Raw genomic sequence first — 23,844 nt, 5'->3', positions numbered from 1 at the left:
AATGCCTTGTAGCTAATGAAATCCTTTTTTAAAAGTGTAATTACTGCTATGATAAAACAGGCAGTTAATTTATACCCAGCAATATCTCACAATAGCAATGACATAAATGACCAATTATCCTGCTTTAGTGACATTGCTTATGTATTAATAGACAATAGGTGCAGGAGTAGGCCATTCTGCCCTTCAAGCCTGCACAACCATTCAATATGATCATGCTGATCATCCTTAATCAGTATCCTGTTCCTGCCTTATCTCCATAACCCTTGATTCCACTATCCTTAAGAGCTCTATCTTACTCTTTCTTCAATGAATCCAGAGACTGGGCCTCCACTGCCCTCTGGGTCTGAGCATTCCACACAGCCACCACTCTCTGGGTAAAGAAGTTTCTCCTCATCTCTGTCCTAAATGGTCTACCCCGTATTTTTAAGCTGTGTCCTCTGGTTCAGCACTCACCCGTCAGCAGAAACATGTTTCCTGCCTCCAGAGTGTCCAATCCTTTAATAATCTTATATGTCTCAATCAGATCCCCTCTCAGTCTTCTAAACTCAAGGGTATACAAGCCTAGTCGCTGCAGTCTTTCAGCGTAAGGTAGTCCCGCCATTCCAGGAATTGACCTTGTGAAGCTACGCTGCACTCCCTCAAAAGCCAGAATTGTCTTTCCTCAAATTTGGAGAGCAGAACTGCACACAGTACTCCAGGTGTGGTCTCACCAGTGCCCTGTACAGCTGCAGAAGAACCTCTTCGCTTCTATACTATCCCTCTTGTTATGAAGGCCAGCATGCTATTAGCCTTCTTCACTACCTGCTGTACCTGCATGCTTACCTTCATTGACTGGTGTACAAGAACACCCAGATCTCTTTGTACTGCCCCTTTACCTAAATTGATTCAATTTAGGTAGTAATCTGCCTTCCTGTTCTTGCCACCAAAGTGGATAACCATACATTTATCAACATTAAACTGCATCTGACCACTCACCTAACCAGTCCAGGTCAACCTGTAATCTCCTAACATCCTCCTCACATTTCACCCTGCCACCCAGCTTAGTATCATCAGCAAATTTGCTAATGTTATTGCTAATACCATCTTCTATATCATTAACATATATTGTAAAAAGCTGCAGTACCCCACTAGTCACTGCCTGCCATTCCAAAATGGAGCCGTTTATCACTAATCTTTGTTTCCTATCAGCCAACCAACTTTCGATTCAAGTTAGTACTTTGCCCCCAATACCATGCGTCCTAATTTTGTTCACTAACCTCCTATGTGGGACTTTATCAAAAGCTTTCTGAAAGTCCAGGTACACTACATCTACTGGATCTCCCTCGTCCATCTTCAGAGTTACTCCTCAAAAAATTCCAGAAGATTAGTCAAGCATGATTTCCTTTCATATATCCATGCTGACTCTGACCTATCCTGTTACTACTATCCAGATGTGTCGTAATTTCATCCTTTATAATAGACTCCAGCATCTTTCCCACCACTGAGGTCAGACTAACTGGTCTATAATTTCCTGCTTTCTCTCTCCCACCTTTGTTAAAAAGTGGTACAACATTAGCCACCCTCCAATCGGCAGGAACTGATCCCGAATCTATCGAACTCTGGAAAATAATCACCAACGCATCCACGATTTCTCAAGCCACCTCATTCCGTGCCCTGGGATGTAGACCATCAGGCCCCGGGGACTTATCAACCTTCAGACCTAACAGTCTCTCCAACACCAATTCCTGGCAAATATAAATTCCCTTAAGTGCAGGTCCTTCAGCCACTGTTACCTCAGAGAGATTGCTTGTGTCTTCCCCAGTGAACACAGAGCTGAAGTAACAATTCAATTCTTCTGCCATTTCTATGTTCCCCGTAATATATTCCCCTGTTTCTGTCTTCAAGGGCCCAATTTTAGTCTTAACCATTTTTTTGCCTTTCACATATCTAAAAAATCTTTTACTATCCTTCTTTATATTTTTGGCCAGTTTATCTTCGTACCTCATTTTTTTCTCTGCCTATTTCCTTCTTAGTAATCCTCTGTTGTTCTTTAAAAGCTTCCCAGTCCTCCGTTTTCCCACATATCTTTGCTATGTTATACTTTTTCTCTTTTAACTTTATATTTTTCTTAATTTCCCTCGTCAGCCACGGCATCCCATGCCTCCTCCTAGGATTTTTCTTCCTTTTTGTAATGAACTGATCCTGCAACTTCTGCGTTATACACAGACATATCCGCCATTGTTCCTCCAATGTCATCCCTGCTAAAGTATTGCACCATTGAACTTTGGCCAGCTCCTCCCTCATAGCTCCATAGTTCCCTTTATTCAACAGAAATATTGCCACTTCCGATTGTACCCTCTTCCTCTCAAATTGCAGATTGAAGCTTATTGTATTATGGTCACTACTTCCCAATGGCTCCTTCACTTCAAGGTCCCTGATCAATTCTGGTTCGTTGCACAATACCAGATCCAGAATTGCCTTCTCCCTGGTAGGCTCCAGCACCAGCTGTTCTAAGAATCCATCTCGGAGGCACTCCACAAAGTCTCTTTCTTGAGGTCCAATACCATCCTGATTCTCCCAGTCTACCTGCATGTTAAAATCCCCCATAACAACTGTAGTAACATCTTTGCAACAGGCCAAAGATGGAAATTAATTCCTGAAAACAGTGGTGTAGGATCTTTTACATCAAATTGAAATGGAAGTTGGGGCCTCAACTCTCAACTCTCTCCATCAATGTAGTACTGTATAAGCTTCAGCCTAGGTTACATATCGAAGTCTGGAGTAGTGCTTGAACTCCTGAATCCAAGATACGTTACTACTGCTCGGAGAAAGCTTTTTCAGAAATTGAAACATCTCCATATAGACTGTATTGACTCAGATATTTTAAATATTCATATTCATCTGCAAATCCAGAGCCAGGATAATTTGCTTGCTCTTCATCAAAGTATTCAACTTTCACTACACACTTCTCATGGTGCTATTGAGGCCAATGGCATTCTAAATGAATTTAATTACATGAACCCATTCTAAAGATTAGTGCTATGTTTAAATTTGACATTGAGTATTTTTGGTATCAAAATTGCCTTTAATTAGAACTTAAATAGAACCAGAAGTCCAGCTGTTGATTAATCTCATTTGCTGAGGAGATAACAGCCCAAATAATTAAGTGTATTCAGGATGGAGACAGATCTTAATCAGTGAGTGAATCAAGAGTTATGGGGAAAAGGGAGGTGGGCGAAGTTGAGGATTATCAGATCAGCTGTGTAGTGGATGGTGGATTGAATTATTAAATGGTGGATTAGACTCCGGCTAAATGGCCTACTTGCTCATATTTCTATGGCCATGATTTCTTTCAAAATGGTTTTTGAGCCTGACTTTAGAGTGAATAATTTTTTGGAATATTGTGTACAGTTCTGGTCCCCCTGCTACAGGAAGGAGGTCATGAAACCTGAAAGGGTTCAGAAAATATTTACAAGGATGTTGCCAGAATTGGCGAGTTTGAGCTATACGGAGTGGCTGAATAGACTGGGGCTGTTTTCCCTGGAGCATCGGAGGCTGAGGGTGACCGTTTAGAAATTTTTAAAATCATGAGGGGCATTGATAGGGTAAATAGACAAGGTCTTTTCACCAGGGTGAGTGATTCCAATACTAGAGGGCATAGGTTTAAGATGAGAGGAGAAAGATTTAAAAGGGACCTGAGGAGCAACTTTTTCACGCAGAGTGGTGCGCGTATGGAACGAGAAAGTAGTGGAGGCTGGTACAGTTCCAACATTTAAAAGGAATCTGGATGGGTATATGAATAGATAGGGTTTAGGGAGATATGGGCCAAATGCTGGCAAATAGCACTAGATTTATTTAGAATGTCTGGTCGGTATGGATGAGTTAGACCCAAGGCACTGTCTCCGTCTCGAGGTTTGTTCGGGTTTGGGAACTTGTCTTTTTTTATCCAAGCTTAACAGAAACATCCACATAGAGTCAGACAGCACAGAAACAGACTCTTCACTCCAACCAGTCCATGCTGAGTATAATCCCAAATTAAACTAATGGTCATTCTGCTTTAATGCAACAGTTGTATTCCTCTGCAACCTCGCACTGTAGAAAATAGTGCAATGGAAAACCACTATAAAAAATCATGTCAAAGATTGCTAATAGAAAATTGCTATACCTGTTCAGTAAAAAGTTCGCGTTATCCATTCAATGTCCACAATTCGTCCATCTCATTATAGCCAATTCACACTGACGAAATGCATGTTATAGCAGAACAACCTGTAGTGCCATTGCCTGCTCGTGGCCCATTACCCTTCCAAACCTTTCCTATTCATGTACTTATCCAAATGTCTTTTAAACATTTTATTGTACCTACATCCACCACTTCAAGAAGTTCATTCCACATGTGAAGTCCCATCTGTACCAGAGATTCAATAATAACATTTCTGAACAGATTATTTTGAAAACATCTATATAGCAAAGTAAGTTACCTCAGAATGAGGAACATTTTGCAACCAGACTAGAAGTGGAGAGATAAAACCTGGAAGGTTACCTAAAGATGAGTACATTGAAACTGAAGTGTTTCACAACTTCTTCCTGAAGCTATCTGTAGTTACGGTCCAGAAGTTGAAGTCACAACTGACTGAAACCTGCACACTCGAACATATTATAAAAGAAGTGTTTTGGGTAATATACAAAAGCTATTTTGTTTCATTTTAATTTTAAAGGAAGTGATAGTGTGCTTTTACTGTGAGTTTAAAAAGCTTTGAATTTGTATTAGAAGCATTTATTCTACTTTATTTTGTCTTTAACAATAAAACTGAAATCAAAATAAGATCTATCAAGCCAGAACCCGCAATATGACTTATCTGGTAAGAACATAACTGAGATCATAATAAGCTGTAAATTTAAAGTGCTTAAACAAAAAAATAGTAATTAAACTTATTTTAACTATCATGATGAACAAGCTAACTATAACAGCTAAAACACACTTCTAATATTTTTGCAAGATTGATTTATTATGAATTTATTCATTTAGAATTTGCTTCAAAACCTTGCATGTTGCAACAGTTGTACGTTGTTGACTGAGATAAGAAATTTTTTTTATGAGTTGCAGACTTTATTTATACACTACTGAGAAAACAAAATGCATTACATGTTTTCCCAGCTTCTGCTGATGGGGAAAATAACTTAAATTTATTAAAATCATGTTCATCTACATCTGATTTTCAGTTAACGTGTAGGAGCTTTGCAGTAATGGAAACAATCTTCCTTCTCAGAAAGAACGATCACGACCAATTATTAGAGCAATGGACTTCTGTGTAGCTGCTGAAACTGACAATGACTCTGTAACATTCCTCTGAAACTAACAATGACTGTAATATTTTCTATAAACAAACCATGCTGCACAAACAAAAACTCAATATCTGGACCATTATACCATGAACTGTATAGAATATTGTGACATGTGCTCTGAGGGTGAGAGAAGGCTCGCACCTGACAGCCGTGCTGCCTGATGTCTCTCCCTGTCTCCGGAGTTCCAGTTTCTTTGTACAATAAACTCTGTCATTGAATCCCAATTCTGACTCCAAGACTGGTGATTTTCCCAACAACAATAGCAAAGTTCTCTTCCCTAAGATGAGGGAATTCACAACTAAGGGACATATTTTTAAGTTGAGAGGAGAAAGATTTAAAAGAGACCTAAGGGGTTATTACACAAAGGGTGTTTCATGTGGAATGAACTGCCAGAGGAAATAGTAGATGCAGGTACAGTTAGAACATTTAAAAAGATATTTGCATAGGTACACAAATAAGAAAGGTTTAGAGGGATATGGTCCAAATGCAAATCAGACTAGTTGGACGGAACACTGTTTCCATGCTGTATGATTCTTTATAGGTAACATAATACCGAAACACATTTGAAGACTAAAGTGTTTGTAGCATTGGATCAAGTAGGTGCTGTACCTCTGATATTAACCTTCTAACTGACAAAAAGATTGTGAAATATACAGCTGAATTCTTCAATTCCTGATGTTTTTGAATTTGTTAGCTGCTATTGGAAATTGACTGGCCATCTTTAGAAGAAAAAAAATGACACGCTTTATTTTGGCAGTTGTGGTGGATTATCATTCAATTCATGAACAAAATGAACCAATGTGAAAGTCATTACAAACTTTGCATCTCCCTAATTTTAATCAAGTGCTTTAATGTCATAAAGAACTCAGTAGTAAATACAGAATGCTATTGAATTGACAACTTGTCTGTAAATATTACTGTCAATTCTGTGCAGCTACTCCAAGTTAAGTTACATACTGTAATAAAAACATTTTTTTCGGTAGACCTTCAACACAATATGGAAGTCTTCACAAATTAGAAATCTGGAATTTTATGGTGGAAAATGGGTTGAACAGCTCTGGTTCAATTACACAGAAACCACTGTGTTCACCAGCACAATCTGATGCAGAATCTTTTCACTAGATTTAAAAATTGTCATCTCAGTTTCTGCATATGGCTTGTCAAACAACATAAGCTACAGAAACGTTTCACTTACTGATTGTCTGATAAATCAGAGGTGGTTAGCTGGGATCTGCAAAAAGTACATCATAATCCAGTGCTTTCACAGATATGCTGCAGGTACAGCATTGCATGTCCTATATCATCTGTAATAACTTATGTATTCATATAGTTGCAGTACTATTACATAATAGCAGGGAATGATTGAATTTGTTTGAAATGGTCATTTACATTTTTAAAAGTTAAAATCCTAATTTATTGCATACTTTGGGAATCAAACACTTAACATTTAAGGCGTGCATCTGAGTTCCTTCCACATTTTCTGAATAGTGTGTCTCAGTAACCCCACTGCACCAATAGAACTTTCCTTCTTTACTAAGTTTGTCAATTTAGTTACCAATAGCATATCTTATGGAGGTAAATTGTGATGGAACAAATATCTAACTTACAAAAGCACATACTTTCCCCATGATAAGTTTGCCTTTCCTAAATTTGCTCTCATCACAATCTGAGAATGGGAGACGAGAGGCAATGATTAACTTAGATTGTCATCTATTTCTATTTCCACTCAACCCAGTAGAATTAGGTTTGGTTTTAAAGCTACTACATTTTTGTGCTCTGTTGTAGTATACATTTTGACTTTAGGACTTAAAAATATGACTGAGCAGTGTCTGTTTTCTTGGTGCTAAACAGCCGTTAATACCTCTAACACAGCAGACAGGAAGCATATGATGCATATCCTGCTCCCTACCTTGTGCCCACACTCTCAACAGGAGAAAGTTTACACATGCATAGAGCTCAACACCTGGTTGAAGCTTCCTCTGCAACAATGGTTTACGTTGAAGCAGTTATTAGTGAATTCAAATGAGTAAGCATAAACAGACAGTGCTTAAATAGACTGTTGTAACCAACAAGGTTAGTATTTGCATGTCCTGACCCCCATTAAACCATGCAGTGTTGCTGGACACTCCTGTCTCTTTTGAAGGAACCTACACTCCTTCTCTCACAGCCACTACCACACTTTTCCAGAAATAAACAGGAAAGTAGATTGCTAAGTCAGGAAACCTTTCCACCGTAATAGAATTGCAGCACCTGACATCCACCCGTTGGGAGTCTAAGCAGTAAACATACTGTAGATGCAATGGCTAGCAAAACCAGATTTCTTTTGTGAAAATAAATTATTTTCCTAAAAGTAAGAGGACAAATTTCCAAATTTTAAAACAATTTTTGGTTACTTTACTGAAGAGAATCATTAGCATTTAACACAGATTAAGCATAACATTGACATGGATTTACGAATATGCTAATAATTAAATGTCACATTATGGGCTAATGTGCAAAGTCAGAATGAACTAGATGTTTGTTTTCCCTCCAGGATTAATTATTACAATGTGAGGCAGTCTGTTTATTGAAGAGAGAGAGGCTGTGACCTAGGGCAGTGTTGAATGCAGAAATCTCCTAGTCCTTGGGTTCAAAAAGCTTCATCTTTTCTTGAACTGTGAGACCTTCTTTCAAGCTCTATAGAAAAGAGTCAAACAATTATTTATTTTTGCCACAAAAACAAAGCTTGTTTTCATCCAGAATAAGAACAGCATTACAGTTAATAGGTTAAATATCCTGGTGAGAGAGTTAGGTGTAAAGTATAAGTGATAGAATTTAGGGAGGAAGTCACTCTTCACAAAATATGCATCAATCTCTACTCATTCAAGAATTAATATAGAATCCATACATGAAATAAGTCTGCCTCTGAGCACAACACTTACTGCCAAATCCTCGCATGATGGACATAGTTTTGAATAATGTAGGAACCATGAAGGACATATCAGCTTCAGTGTTTAAAACTTACCACTGGAGTGACATAACAGTATTATGCCTAATTATTCTCGTGCTCACACTTCGTAATTAAATATCTCTGCAGCCTACAAACAGTCAGATTTAAATAATTTAAAAGGATGACTGTTCAGCATACTGTTAATTACTGCATCCATGAAGAAACTGCTACAACATACACAACAATCTCAGATTCAACTGTAGATCAATTCTTCTTCCATTTCACTATTTAAGCCATTTTTCGCCATAATTGTCAGCCACGTTTCATATAAAGACATGCCTAAATTTTATACAGATTGAGAACATTCCATCTCTGATACCAGTGCTTCCCCAGAAATTAATGTTGCATCAGATATTATTTTGAGGGAAAAATCTTTACAACTTAATGGAAAAAACATGGTCAAAATCCTTTTGAGAGAATGGGGTTGAGAGTAAAAAAATGTCAACAAGACCAATGAGTCTGGACAACTGATTTAAACATTACAGATGCAAATGCTTTCAGGCTTTCCATCACAACAGAGATTGAGCTGTACTAGTAAATAGTACTTGCTAGCATTAGATGCATAATGTGTGACAATGTTAAGATAAGCTAACACTTCCATTCAGTGCTTCAAATGGAGAGTGCAAACTCAAGGAAGTTTTAATGAATCTACACAAGGCATGAATGGGTATAGCCCTCGTTGCTGCATGGAGTGACTGATATACCAAAAGATGCAGAAAAAGGCAACTTGATTGAAGAACTTGATTATTGCCAAGGTTCTAGGAAGATATTACAAACATTCTTGAGCATAGATTATTCTGCATGTGTTCAAAACTGCCCCCAATTCCAAGTAGATGGGCTGCTGTACAAAAGATATAGCTACTTTGATGAAGGTGCCCATGGAGTCAAGTGAAATAGGTAGAGTGGAAAATTTCAAAGCATTAGGTGATTGGTGATCTTTTTAGAATGAGATGTATTGACCCTAAAGTATTTTCTGCCTTCATGACTTTTTAAAATTATTCATGCAGAGGATGTGAACATTTTCTGTAAGGCCAGCACTGATTGCCATCCCTGGTTGTCCTCGAGGTGGTGGTGGTCAGCTGCTTTCTTGAAACCCTGCAGACTATTTTGTCTACGATTTGGAGGGGCTGGTGTTGGATTGGAGTGGACAAAGTTAAAAATCACACTACACCAGGTTATAGTCCAACAGGTTTATTTGGAAGCATTAGCTTTTGAAGCGGTGATTCTTCATCAGTTGATCAACAACCACCTGTTGAAGAAGCAGCACTTCGAAAGCTAATGCTTCCAAGTAAATCTGTTGGACTATAACCTGGTGTTGTGTAATTTTCATTTTGTCTCGGTGCACCTACAATCTATTAGGGCAGGAGTTCCAGGATTTTGACTCAGCAACAATAAAGAAATTGCAGTAAATTTCCAAGTCAAGATGGCAAGTGACATGGAGAATTTGGAGGTATTTGTGTATCCATGTATCTGTTGCTTTCTAGATGTACTGGATATGGGTTTGGAAGGCGCTGTCTGAGGAACCTTGATGAATTTCTACAGGGCACCTCATAGATGGTATACATTGCTACTACAACGCATTAGTTGTAGTGAGAGTAAATGGTACATCAACAAACAATCAAGTGGGCTGCTTTGTCCTGAATGCAGTCAAATGTTTTGAGTGGTGTTGGATCTGCACTCATTTAGGCAAGTGGACAGTATTTTAGTACACTCCTAACTCATGCCTTGTTGAGGGGAGATGGATGGTGAGTTACTGCAGAAATCCTAGCTTTTGGCCTGCTCTGTATCCACAGTATTTATGCAGATGGTTCAGTTCAGTTTCTAGTCAATGGTAATCTTCAGGATGTTGATAGTGGTGGATTCAGAATAGAGTCATTCAGCACGGAAACAGAACTTTTGGTCCAACCAGTCCATGCCAAACATAATCCCAAACTAAACTAGTCCCACCTGCCTCTCTCCAAACCTTTCCTATTTATATACTTATCCAAATGTCTTTTAAACATTGTAATTGAATCCACATCCACCACTTTCTTGGAAAGTTCATTCCTTAAATGAACCAAACTCTGTGCAAAAAAAATAGCCCCTTGTCTTTTTTTTAATTGTTCTCCTCTCACCTTAAAAATGTGATCCCTAGTCTTGAAATCCCATATTCTAAGGAAAAGACAACTACCATTAACTTTATCTCTACCCCACATTATTTTACAAACTTCTGTAAGGTCACCTCTCAACCTCCTATGCTCCAGTGAAAAAAGTTTCAGCCTATCCAGCCTTTCTTTATAACTGACATGTTCCACACCTAGCAACATTCTGGTAAATCTTTTCTGAACACTCTCCATCATAATAAAACCCTTCATATAACTTAAATAGTAATATTAAGAGCCCATAGTTAGATTTTGGAAATGGTTATTGCCTGGCACTTGTATGACATAAATGTTACTTGCTACTTATCAGCCCAAGCTTGAAAGTTGTCCAGGTCATGTATGGATACAGACTGCTTCAGTATCTTTGGTATATTGAATGGTGCTGAACATTGTGAAATCATCAATAAGCATCTCCACTTCTTATCCTATCATGGAGGAAATGTAATTGATGAAGTAGCTGACCCATCCTGAAGAACTCCAGCTGTTATCTCCTGGTAGAATTGAGGTAGTTTACTTGACATGGTGAACCTGAATGGAGGGAAGTCAACTGATCAAGTCAGTGCAACTGAGGAAGTTCATTTAACTTAGCAAAGCAAGTGGCAGGCACCTCCAGAGGTGGGGCTGAGGCATTGTCACCAATAAGTTGGTTTTGTGAATAAAAGCCCATTACCATCTAAAAGAATTAGTGATGGAAAAAAGGTGTTCCCCTTTAGCACTTTGTGCACAGACCAAGATTCCTGGAAATGTGGAAAGTCAGCACAAAATGAATGATTGCCAATCTCTGGGGATGAAATTCCCCTGAAACATTGAGACAGTGTGATAAACAAAACTGACTCTGAAGTTCAACAGCTTTAACTGGGAGTTAACCACATACCACATTGAACATTTGAAATGGAGTAGGAAGCCACTTAGTTCTTCAAGCCTGTATCACCATTCTGTAACATCAGGGCTGATCCTCTGGCTCAGTTTTATTCTCCTGCCATATTCCATATCCCCTGTTTCCCTACATTGTTAAAAGTCTATAAATCTCTGATCTGAATATACTCAATGACTGAATATCCATAGGTCTTGAAGTTATGGAATTCTAAAGAATCATAACCCTTTGGGTGAAGAAAGGATTCATTTTAGTACAAAATGGCTGATTGCCGATTCTAAGACAACTTTAATTCAAACATTTTCAACTATGAGAAACATCTCCCAAGTATCAACCCGAGAAAACTCTATGAATTTTAGGATATCAGAGAGCGTCTTCTCAAATCTAGGAAGGTATAATCAACTAGATATTTCACACAAGACAATAATTCAAACTCAAGAATCAGCGAAGTGAATGTCTAATTAACCTCCCAGAAAAAATCCTCCTTTAGTAAGGAGACAAGATTGTACATAGTAATCTGTATCGTCTCACCAAGACACCACGTAAAAGCACTGACTCTTGTTCTCCAATCCCTTTTGTGTTATACACTAACATCACACTTGCAGTCCTAACTGCATGCTGTACCCTTATTTTAACTTTATAAAATGTACACAAGAATCTCCAGGAACATTTGAGTAACATTTCCCTATTTCTCACTGTTTAAAAAATAAATCCTTTTTCTATTTTTCCTACAAAACTGGATAACTTCATATTTATCCACATTATACTCCAGCTACCATGTTCTTGTCCACTCTTGACCTGTTCATAGCCGTTTGCATCCTTCTCACAACTTACTTTCCAATCTAATCTTACAAAACAGAAAATTGAGAGATTTGATAGAGATGCTCAAAATCATGAGGAATCTAGACAGTTGAGAGGATTAGATTTTGTGGTCCCACACTGTATTTGAAGGTGGGGGCTAGTACAATATTGCACAATCCCACAATCCCATTGCTTTCCCACATACCATCAAGGTTTCTAACCTAAGGAGATTAATGCTGCTCTCTGTGTAAAATGGCTGCTTTGCAGCTGGCTGATTGATGACTGGGTCCCTACCAACTTAATAGCTGGAATTGGGAATAATATGATAACCCATAAAATCCACCCACAGGTCTTCCACTACAGAGCCAAAATGTCAAGAAGTAAAATACATATATTTAAAATGATTGGCAAAAAAACCAAAGACAACATACTTTTTAAGCATCAAGCGGTTACCATCTGGAATACACTGCATGAAAGGAGCTGGTGGAGCCAGTTTTAATAGTGGCTGTCAGGGATAAGCATTTGAAAGCAAAAATAAAATTGGTGGCAGAGGAACGGGTCAGGAAATGGGACTAGCTAAATTGCTGTTGTATGGGCATGGTGGACTGAATGGCTTTCCTCTGTGCTGTAACCATTCTGTCTGATTTTTATTTTGTACGAGCTCCATTAAACTTGATTCCAGTCCCATTTGATTAAGTATCTAAAAGGCTGAGGTTCAAGGACTGATCATTGTAGTACTGAATAAAGATACACTGCAGAAATTCACCAAAGATCTTCAGACAGCATCTTCCAAATCGACAACCACTTCCACCTAGAAGGACAAGGGCAGCAGATATATGAGAACACCACCACCCTCAAGTTCCCCTCCAAGCCACTCACCATCCTGACTTGAAAATATATTGGCGTTCCTTCACTGTCACTGGGTCAAAACCCTGGAATTCCCTCCCTAATGGCTTTGTGGGTCAACACACAGCAGGTGGACTGCAGTGGTTCAAGAAGGCAACTCACCATCACCTTCTCAAGAGCAAATAGGGACGGGCAATAAAACTGCTGGCCAGCCAGCGACACCAACATCTCACAAAATGAATTTTAAAAACTGTCAGCCTTGAAGCTATCTGTTTGTTCTCACCTTCCATTTTTTTTTGTATTGAGAAAAAAATTTTAAGTTTTTTACAAAATTACAAAATCACTACAAAATAGTGTGACAACTTTATAATATAATGACAATAACAATAAACAAACTAATCTTCTACTCCACAAATGGCTAAAACGAGAGCGAAAAAGAAAAGCTCTACAAAAACTACAATTCAATAAATAACTAGAGGAAGAAAAAAAGAAAAATAAATAAGTAACCAAAATAAAATTAAACCAAGTTATACCAAGGTAACAAATTATATTCTATTAAGTTACAACCCTCAGCACATTCCCACCAAAGCTCCCCACCACTACGAGCATTAGTAAGCAAACCCATATTTATTCAGGATTTTTCTTTCCAGAGGTCCCCAGACCGCCAGACCTAGGCCTCATGACTACACAAAAGCCCTGATCAATATAGCTGACAAGTCTGCATCAATACAATTCGGAAAGGACCGCCATGTTCTATAAAACAGTTCCGTTTTCTGGTGCACCATACTTGTAAGGAAGTCAAGGGGGGTGTGCTCCATAAATAGCCGATGCCAGCCCGCAAGTCCCGGGCAATTCTCCGACACCCAACTCATTAGAATGTTCTTCCTCACACAAAATGAAAGAATATTAAGCAATTTCTTCCCATGCACGTCCAGAGAGGGAGATTTGGAAGACCCAAGAGGAGATACACCGAATCCAACTTAACCTCAGTTCCCAAAACCTCTTCCAAAACTCTCGCTATGGCATCCCAATACTTGCGAAGCTTGAGGCGTGACCACAAGCAATGACTAAGAGTGCCAACATCCATTTTATATTTGGGGCACATTGGAGACACTCCTGTCTTCAATTTTGCAAGCCGTTCCGGTGCCAAATGAGTAGCTTCAGCTGAATAGCCTGGGTTCTGTTACAATTTGAGATCTTCCAAACGTTCTCCCAAATATCCTCCCACATCTCTGACAAAATTTCCACCCCCAATTCTTCAGTTCAGATTATGCAAAGCCATTCAATATCCTTTGAAACATTCCTACCTAACAAGTGATAGAGGATGCTGACCGAGAGAGTGCCCGTTGACCGGAGCATCAGAAGATCCTCCCAGCGCCGAAGGTCCTGCCTTATCTTCTCTAGCAACTGCACATAATTAGCTTTATATAATTGATCAAAGACCAGGGTAATAAAAATGACTAAATACAGGAAACCTCCCTGTGACCACCGGAAAGGGAAACGGGTTCCATCTCCAAAATTGGATATACTAATAAGGCTGCCCCAAAGGCATGGCCTCTGACTTCACGAAATTAATTTTATACCCTGAGAACAAGCTAAATAGATTAATAACTTGTATTAAACTGGGCACAGATGTCATTGTATCTGTTAAGAAAAGAAGGACATCATCTGTGTAGAGGGTGATTTTATGCCTGCCTGATCCTACCTCCGAGGCCGTTATATTGGGACCCGTCCAGATGCGTCTGCCAGCGAGTCAATCACCAATGTAAATAATAGTGGCGAGAGAGGACACTCTTGTCGGCAGCCTCTGCCAACAATAAAACTATCTGATTGCATACCATCGGTAAAAAATGCTGCTTTCGGGTCACTACCTACACTGCCACCCACTCGGCAAAAACTCCTCCAAGACCAAATCATTCCAGGACTTAAAATAGGTACGGCCACTCCACCCGGTCAAATGCTTTCTCTGCATCCAGGGAGACTACCAAACCTGGAACCCATCTTTGCTGGCATACTTGGTCCATGTTTAATACCCTTCTAATATTGTTGGTGGACCTATGACCCTTGATATAACCTGTCTGATCCATCTTTACAATGAAAGGCAATACCCTCTCCAGCCTTAACACCAGCATTTTCGATAGAATTTTAAAATCCACGTTCAGTAACGATATGGGCTTGTACGAAGCGCAATCTTCTGGGGTTTTCCCTTTCTTAAGAATAAGAGAAATATTTGCTTCTCTCAAAGAAGATGGGAGGCAGTCCCAACTGTATAAGTAATTGTACATGTCCAGGAGTGGCCCAGCTAGTATGTCTATAAACTCCTTATAAAACGCACTTTGAAATCCACCTGTGACGGGCGCTTTCCCACTCTGGAGCAGCCTCTCCGCCTCCTTTATATCCCAAATTGTTGGGGGCATTCAGAAAGGATACCTGCTCTTGAGATACACCCAGAAGATCCAGGGTCTTAAAAAAGGATTCTATCTTCATCAAACTGTCCTCACAGCCCTCCGACCAGAGTAAAACTTCCTAAATGCTGCATTAATCTTTTTGGCATTGTAAGTAAGAGTACCAGCGCTCTCTCTGATGGATGTAATAGATTGGAGGGCTAGATATCTACCCAGTTTACCATACTCAAATAATCTCTGTCTCAGAAAAAAGATATCCCTCTTTGCTGTCTAGGTCAATGCAGCATTCAAAGTAGCCTTGAGGGTTGTAATCCACTGCAGTTTGGTTACAGACGGTTTGTCAAAGTATGCTGTCTCAGCTGCCTTCAGGCCAGCCTCGAGCAAACGCTGCTGCTCTCCCTCTGCTGCTTCCAGGTTGCAGAGTAAGAAATAATCAAACCCTGTGCATAGGCATCGGCAATCTCCCAAAGCAGCAATGGATTACCGGCCATACCCAAATTAATATCCCAAAAGATTTTAAATTCACGCGAAAACTACTCTATAAACTTGCTATCTTCCAAGAGAAAATGGTCCTCGCGTCAGTGCCAGGAGCCTGTCCCATTACCACCGGCCTTGACCTCCATGTACACTGCCACATGATCAGAGACAGCTATGTTCCCAATTATGCAAGACAGCACCAAATTCAAAAAGGTCGACGGGACAAAAGAAATGTCAATTCCAGTATAGCTCTTATGTGGATTAGAAGAAAAGGTGAAATCCCTACCTCCACTCGACCACCAACCCCAGCTCCCTGTTCAGGTGCACCAACTGCCCGGATTGCGGGGACATACCCGCAAGACCCCTAGGCATCCTGTCCACTTCAGGGTCAATAATATGATTAAAGTCTCCCCCTATGATTGTATGACGTGCTATCAACCTGGAAAGCGCATCCATTAAAAATGTAAGGGGGTGTGCCAGAGGGCAGTATACATTCAAAATCCCATATTCCTCTTCATGTATTAAAGCTTTAAGAATTATAAATCACCCACACTCATCCTTGATTTGGCCTAACATTTGATATGGAAAGCTCTTCCAAATGAGAATAGCAACTCCTCTACTTTTTGAATTAAAAGATGAGAAAAACACCTGGCCGAACCCTCCCTATTGCAACTTCAAATGTTCCTTATCGGTTAAATATGTTTCTTGCAGCAAGGCTACATCGACCCTCTCTTTTCTAAGGCTTGACAGTATCTTTTTTTCTCTTAATTGGTGAATGACTCCCCTTAACATTCCAGGTGCACCATTTAAACGAATGGCTAGCCATGATCGTCCAAAATAGTCTGTGAACCCCCCGGGAGGAAGAACCCCACTTATGGCACGCCGAGTGAAAACCATAAACAGTTCGTATAAATTTAAAAATATAACTTCCAAAACTACCAATCAAAACTTCTATCAGCTACTTCTACAACATACCAACATATAAAACAGATGAAAGGTGACATTCCTCCTTGTCCACAGGAGATGCTTATATATCTTATAACAAGAAATTTAAAAGTAGGCACTCAACCCACCCCCTCCATAGTGTAATCCTACACATTCCCCACTTCCTCCAACCAACCCCATCCCATACCAGAAAAGAAAAACCAAAGGAAATAATAAGAAAAAAAAAATAGGGAAACAAAGGATGACAGGGAGAGAGAAGGGAGAGAGATAAAGAAAAGGTAACAATTATGACCCTGACATATATTAAAAAAGACCACCCCCTAAAAACCAGGTAAATCAGGCAAATTACAGAACAAAAATAAAATAAATATAATTGTCCATATTATTTACACCGGTCAGTCTATTTTAAAGCATCCAAGAAGTCCTTTGTCTTTTCCGGTCAGTCAAAATTGAACATGGACCTTCCGTGGCTAAAACATAGTATTGCCAGATATCTAACGGAATACTGGAAATTCAAGTCATTCAGCTGCCTTTTTACTTCATTGAAGGCCTTCCTCTTATGAATCATGACCGGAGAGAAGTCTTGGAAAAACATAATGTGTGCTCCCTTGTATATGAGAACCTGAAGCTCTAGAGGTTTCCAGCATCATTTATTTATCTCGATAATGCTGGAGTCGCACTAGGACTGGGCGGGGGGGCGCTGGTCCGATCTGGACCTGCACACTGCAACCCAGTGGGCCCACGCGACCCACACCCAGCCTACCGCGACTTCCAGCTTCAAAACCTGCATGAGCAATTGTTCCAAGAAGCTGACGAACTGACCTTCCTCCTCCCGTTCAGGAAGCCCCACCAGGCGGATGTTCTTCCGATGACCTCGATTTTCGAGATCGTCAACTTGCTCCCCCGAGGCCCATACCTGCTGGTCTAAGGCCTGGGCCTGACCCGCCAAGGAATCCACCACGGTTTTGGAGGCCATGACCCATTGCTCCACCTCCCCGGCACGCTGCCCGTGACACTGGATCTCCTGGTCATGCTTCTGCAACATGACTGAGATCGGTTCAAGCCTGGCCTGGGTCTTCTCCATCGATGAATCAGTCTTCTCTCGGAGTTTCACAAACACCAAGATCAAGCTCTACTCCATAGGTAGGTCCCCTGGGGCGATTGCGGAGGCCAATGCTGCAGCCACAGGCAGGAGTGGGTCCCTAATTGTTGTGTCCCTCATGTTCCCTTCCCTTTGGTCATTTTCCTAATAACTTTAAACTAACATAGGACAGTTCTAGGGGTCAAAAAATAATTAATTCTATCACATTAGGTAATAAAGAGACGGTGAGTGCCCCACTTGTCTGAGTTCTGGTGCAGAGCTCAGCAGGGCATATCTACTGGGTCGCCGCCATTTTGAATTCCCTCATCTTCCATTTCTGTCTGTTAACTAATGTTCAACCCATATATTATATTACCCCACATTCCATGAACCCTAATTCTGTATAATTGTCTTTGTGTGGTGTCTAATTGAATCTTATCTTATTGTTGAAAATCCAATTGTGCTCCATCAACCATTCCCTCCTTATCCAGTCTGATGGTCATAAACTCGAAAACTTCAATTCATGAAAGGGAAATTGTGCTTGACAAATCAATGTCAATTTTTCTCAATAATAATAATTATTTTTCTTCCCCAAGTGCTCTGTTACCATGAGCTTAAATAATACATTTTAGCATTTCCCTATTACTTGTCAGGTAACCTGGCCTACCTAATTTCTAATCCCTAATTCCTCTCTCTCAAAAAGTGCAGATATAATTGTTACCTTCCAAACCACTGGATTATTTCTAAAATCTAGGGAATTGCTCAAAAATCAAAACGAATATACCAACTATCTCTGTAGCCACCCCTTTTAAAACTTGGGACATAGCAAGTGCATGAGATGTGTAGACTTTTAGGTCTTTAATTTCTCTAGTATTTTTTTTTACTAATACTAATTAAATGTCTCTCATTCCTTCTAGACCTCTCATTCCCTCCTAAGGACAGATAGACTGGAATTGAAAGCAGTCCAAAAAATTTCACTCGGTTGATCCTGGGTATGGAGGGATTGTCTTATCGGGAGAGGTTGAATAGTTAGAACCTTTACTCACTGGAGTTTAGAAGAACAAGTGATCTTATTGAGACATAAAGGCTTTTTAGGTGACTTGACAGGGTAGATGCAGAGGAGTTGTTTTCCTTTACAGGAAAGATGGCTTCAGAGGCTAGGTTGTTAAGTATATTCAAGGCTGAGGTTTGTAATATTAGGAGGGAGTTGTGAGTTGTGGAGAAAAGGCAGGAAAGTGGAGTTGAGGATTATCAAATAAGCCACAATCTCACGGAGTAGAACAAACTCAACAGGCTGAATGGCCTACTCCTGCCCCTACATCTTATGGCTTATTTCCAAAATTCTTCAAGATACAGATTTCAAGTTGAGCAGAGTGAAGTATACTGCTGCATTTAGCATTAAACAATAACGTTTATCCCAATCTCTCAGATAAGGCTGTGCTCATCTTCACTACACATTATTCACCTGAAAGTGAAGACAGATGGTCAATAGTTCAATTGGTTTCCCGCCCAGCAATCCAAAACCCGACTTCCTACCATTTTGAGTACCATTTGCTTACAGGGATTAGTTATTTGGATTTTCAGAGTTAAAGAGATTTGCAAGAACATTCAAGGTTTTAGAGATCAGATTCAGGTAAATGAAGCGTTCAATGCTCACCTTTGACCTCAGAGTTCTCATAGGCCTGCTACAGTTTGGCTTGTCATTCTTGAAAAAGTCTGGGTTACTCTTTGACTTCATGATATCTGACAGTGGAATAAGTGAAGATAATAGTTACTGATCTCATAAAACATTTACGTTACAGTAACAAGAAAACATCAGTCTTAGAAAATATTGAATTTGCTGAACAGAGGCACACTGCATATTCCAGCAGAGAGAAACATATATCAGAAACTACAAAACAAATGAGCTCGGAATCGTGCCCAGAGCAGAGTCCAATGTTCAAAGCAACAGATGAACAAACAGAACTCTACCAAACTCTACCATGTACACACCCCATTCCTTAGACCAGCTGGCATTTACAATTAAAAACTGCAATAAATTATAATACCTCAGGTACAACTCTGCAGTGTGTGAAAAACATAAGAGAAAAGGAAGAGGAAGTTGTAGGCTATTCTGTCCGTCAAATATGCTCGACCATTTTTGTTAAACATAACAGCTTCTTATTTGTTGAATCCCAATTTCCTGCCATTCTCTATGTACTTCCAAAACTAACTACCTTGCCCTCTTAAACATCATTGCAGATATGCTAAGGGGAACGAGTATACCTTCTCCATAAGAAACATCAAGCTGCTCTCTTGATTTGCATGCTATTCAAATAATAGTTTTCTCAAAATTGATTTAAAAGGAACTTCCAATAATGTTCCCATATGTTTACCGTAACTAGTAACACAGCAGTCTACTGTCTTCTCTCCCAGAGCTTCTGTAGCAGTTTTTAGTTGTTCTTTTAACCTGTTGACATCACAGTCTGCCTTTGCTCGTACAATGCTAAGCTCTGTGTAGATGCTTTTATACTTATCTGTAGCGTACTTCTTGTCCTGATAAAACAAGCATATAAAAGTAGATCAATTCAATGGACTGATTTAGTCAGTCTGTAATTGCACAGTGCTTTCAAAAAGAAAAATCAAACTATAACAAAATTAAATTAACAATATATCTTTTGCTTAATTTTGTAGAGAATTTAAACTATAAATTGCTAATGTCTAACAAACTAGCTTGACACCAGGCATTTGGATTAAGAGTAGCAAAGAAACAGCTAATAACATAGAGCACTGGCTTGCAAGATGTTATTGAGTTCTGGAAGGGAAAGTGCATTAACAATAATAGAAATGTAACAGGGAATTCAGGTTTCACCTCAGCATGAATTACAAGATTGAATCACTGGTCACTACGTTCAAAAACAAGCAGAAAATCACCCAACCTTGATGACCATTGCTGATTAAGGCTGCTGTTGGGTCAAATTTCATATAGTCCCATTTATTCCCACATTCAGATTCAATTAATTATCTAGCACCATATGAATGCTATAAATTATCACTCATCATTAATAGCACATTGATAACTGGGCGTAGAAAATCTGTTTTATCTCTCTCTTTATCTCATGTCAAGATTACAAACATGTTTTTTGACTTTTTATTCAATCAATTCTATTTATCATTTTGAATACTTAAAATATCCCATCAATCTTATTTCGAAAGCAAACAACACTAATTTTCTCAGATCCTTGGTATCACCATAAGGAGTTCTACACTGCAATTTGTTTCCTCCATAAATTACTCAGACTAGTTTTCTAGTCATCTTTAATTGCTTATGCAAGGTTTGTGAAGGTTTGTAGCTCAGGTTGAGGTTTAGGGTGTAGGTTTGCTCGCTGAGCTGTAGGTTTGATATCCAGACGTTTCATTACCTGGCTAGGTAACATCATCATTAATTGCTTAATCAATGACTTTCCCTCCAACATAATATCAGAAGAGTGATGTTCATTAATGATTCTAACAATCTCTCTTGACATTTCACAACATTATCATTACTGAATTCTGCACAATAAACATTCCCTTTAACCTACACCATATGGACTGTTTTTTTATTTAGTTTTTCCAGGGATGTGGGAATGACTGGTAGGGCCAGAATTTGTTGCTTATCTTGAAGTAATTAAGCTTGGAGTGACTGGCTTGCTAAGCCCTATTAGGGAACAGTTAAGAGTCCACCATATTGCTATGGATCTGGAGTCACATGTAGTTTAGGCAAGGAAAGAATCCAGATTTCCTTCCCTAAAGGGCATTAGTGAACCAAATGGGTTTTTACTATCAGATGGGTTTTTACTATAAATTGATAATTGTCATAGTCACCATCACTGTGTCTAGTTTTATATTCCAGATTTATGACAAAATGAATTTAACTTCCACCAGCTGGCATTGTGAGAAGTGAACCCAAGCCCCCAGAGCAGTAGCATGGGCCTCTGAATTATTACGACAACAACATTATCGCTATGGACTATCTCCCCCTAACTGCAGCACTTCAGGAAGATGGCTCACTATCGCATTCTCAAATTAATCTTGAATGGGCATTGAATGCTGACCAGTGATAAATCTAATCCAAAAGCAAATAAAACAATATTATCATTTTGCTCATAAAGTGTGGCTCCTAGAGCTGTAGAAATGGCATAACTCTTTCCAAAATTTGGAGATATTGTTATTTTTCTGCACATCTGCTCTCACTCACCCGCAGTGCGATCTGTAGTTCATCCTTCAGAGAATTTATCTCTTGTTTTAGATACTGAATTTCAGATTCTTTGACCCGCAATAAAACCTGGAAATTGAAACAAAAAATTATTTGAGTTAAGTCCTGACTGATGTTATTTAGAAAGTATTTGAAAGCAGGCAGGGAACGAAGAATGGAAATTTGCAAGTGCAAAACAGCCTATTTGATATGTGAGGGTGGAAATACAGGCATATACTGATGTTTTTCTTCTCGATGTGAACTGTAATTGTTTAATCTTCCACCCACTCCCAATTCAGTCAGCAGACCTTCACATTGCACAAACTAGTTAACCATTAAAACGATTAAACAAAGCTAAGAATCACTGAGCTTGTTTCCTGAAAAAGGGCTTATGCCCGAAACGTCGATTCTCCTGTTCCTTGGATGCTGTCTGACTTGCTGCGCTTTTCCAGCAACACATTTTCAGCTACATAGAATCTCACGCAGTCAAGAGGGTTTGCTACTAACAATCCCGATCTTACCTCCAGTTCATAGACATCTTTCCCTAGTGAGAGGGGTGAGCCAGCATCCCCTCCCTTCCCCTCCTCGGTAACTAGTGCCCTTAACCTTGCAAATTCCGCAGCCAGGCGGTTATTTAGCTCCTGTAAAAATAATAAGATTGAGGGATCAGTTGACATCTTTTAAAACCACAGGGAATTCTACACGTTTTTATTGTAATATTACAGTCTGAGAAAATTCATTCAGGCAATTAAATGCAGGCCTTTGTGCTTTAAACACTCTCCTTCCTCCTTTTTGCTATTCCCAGTATATCCACTCCCTTGAACCTGCTTACTCAATGTATTTTCACTCCACTGACATTGATCAGCTGATTCTGCCTTCATCGCGCAAACATTTAACTTGCAAAAGGAATCACAGAGTAATGCACAAGAACAGAAATTCTGAATGATTTCCTTTGAGTCTGGTACAGCATCACAGAGACCAATGTTAACATCAATGGAAAAATTACATTTTGTCTTTGCTGCATTCTGGTCATTGGGTATCCTTACTGCTGTGTAGATCCATGATAATTTTAGCAATGTCTGTGTGTTACCTGGTTACGAGCGTTTATCTCCTGATTCTCACGCTGACACTGCCGAAGTGCCTGTCGTTCGGCCTCCAATGCTTGAGCCAGATGAGAGTTTTCCAAACATTTGTGGGAGTACTGCTCTGACAAAACCTGCAGCTCCCGCTGGACAGATCCCATCTCCTCTCTGTAAACAAAGCAAAGCATCACCAAGTCATCAGTACAAGGTCAGTCTGAAAAGGAAAGCAATAGATAGAAAGAAGCAGCATCTATCTTCAATCAGACATAATTCTCAGACATACAGCATCTTTTTAAGTTTGGTCTTCATAAGTTCAAGAAACTTCAACATAGATTCCAGAATCATAATTCATGAAATTAAGTTTTCAAAATGTGTCTCAATGTCAGAAGTGTGATACAACAGTATCACAACGTAAACAGTTTCTTGCCGTAAGTATACAATATAAAATCAGCAGAAGTAAAAGAATAACTTAGGTTATCCAGTAAGGGCACCATATCATTTGGTTTATTGCTGACACTGGATGTTGAACAGAAGAACCTGACATTCGAGTCTTCTGATATAGACTAATCCAGAGAATTCACATTATAGCTGAGAAGCCAAATCAAAGATCTGTAAATGTTAATATAACAAAGGCTAGCCATTGTTTTACCCACTACAGCAAACTGTAA

At 39.3% G+C, this 23,844-nt stretch overlaps 1 protein-coding gene across 5 annotated transcripts in view; it reads right to left on the bottom strand.

Moving 5' to 3' along the window:
- Positions 1–6,137: 6,137 nt before the first annotated feature.
- Positions 6,138–23,844, bottom strand: part of LOC122560748 (uncharacterized) — a 199,647-nt gene continuing 181,940 nt past the window's right edge. For all 5 annotated transcript variants that reach the window (XM_043711765.2, XM_043711767.2, XM_043711771.2 and 2 more), the window contains 6 exons: positions 23,185–23,344; positions 22,616–22,735; positions 22,098–22,184; positions 20,257–20,416; positions 19,539–19,624; positions 6,138–7,998 (listed from right to left, as the gene is read on the bottom strand). In XM_043711765.2, coding sequence (XP_043567700.2) covers positions 7,939–7,998; positions 19,539–19,624; positions 20,257–20,416; positions 22,098–22,184; positions 22,616–22,735; positions 23,185–23,344 — 673 coding nt within the window. In that variant the 3' untranslated portion in view covers positions 6,138–7,938. The remainder of the gene's footprint in view (positions 7,999–19,538; positions 19,625–20,256; positions 20,417–22,097; positions 22,185–22,615; positions 22,736–23,184; positions 23,345–23,844) is intronic.

This window comes from Chiloscyllium plagiosum, unplaced genomic scaffold, assembly GCF_037043375.1.
Source record: "Chiloscyllium plagiosum isolate Xiang-an unplaced genomic scaffold, Cpla_swu_hap1 HiC_scaffold_20, whole genome shotgun sequence".
Classification (NCBI taxonomy): domain Eukaryota; kingdom Metazoa; phylum Chordata; class Chondrichthyes; order Orectolobiformes; family Hemiscylliidae; genus Chiloscyllium; species Chiloscyllium plagiosum.
This window is presented reverse-complemented; position numbering and strand designations above follow the sequence as displayed.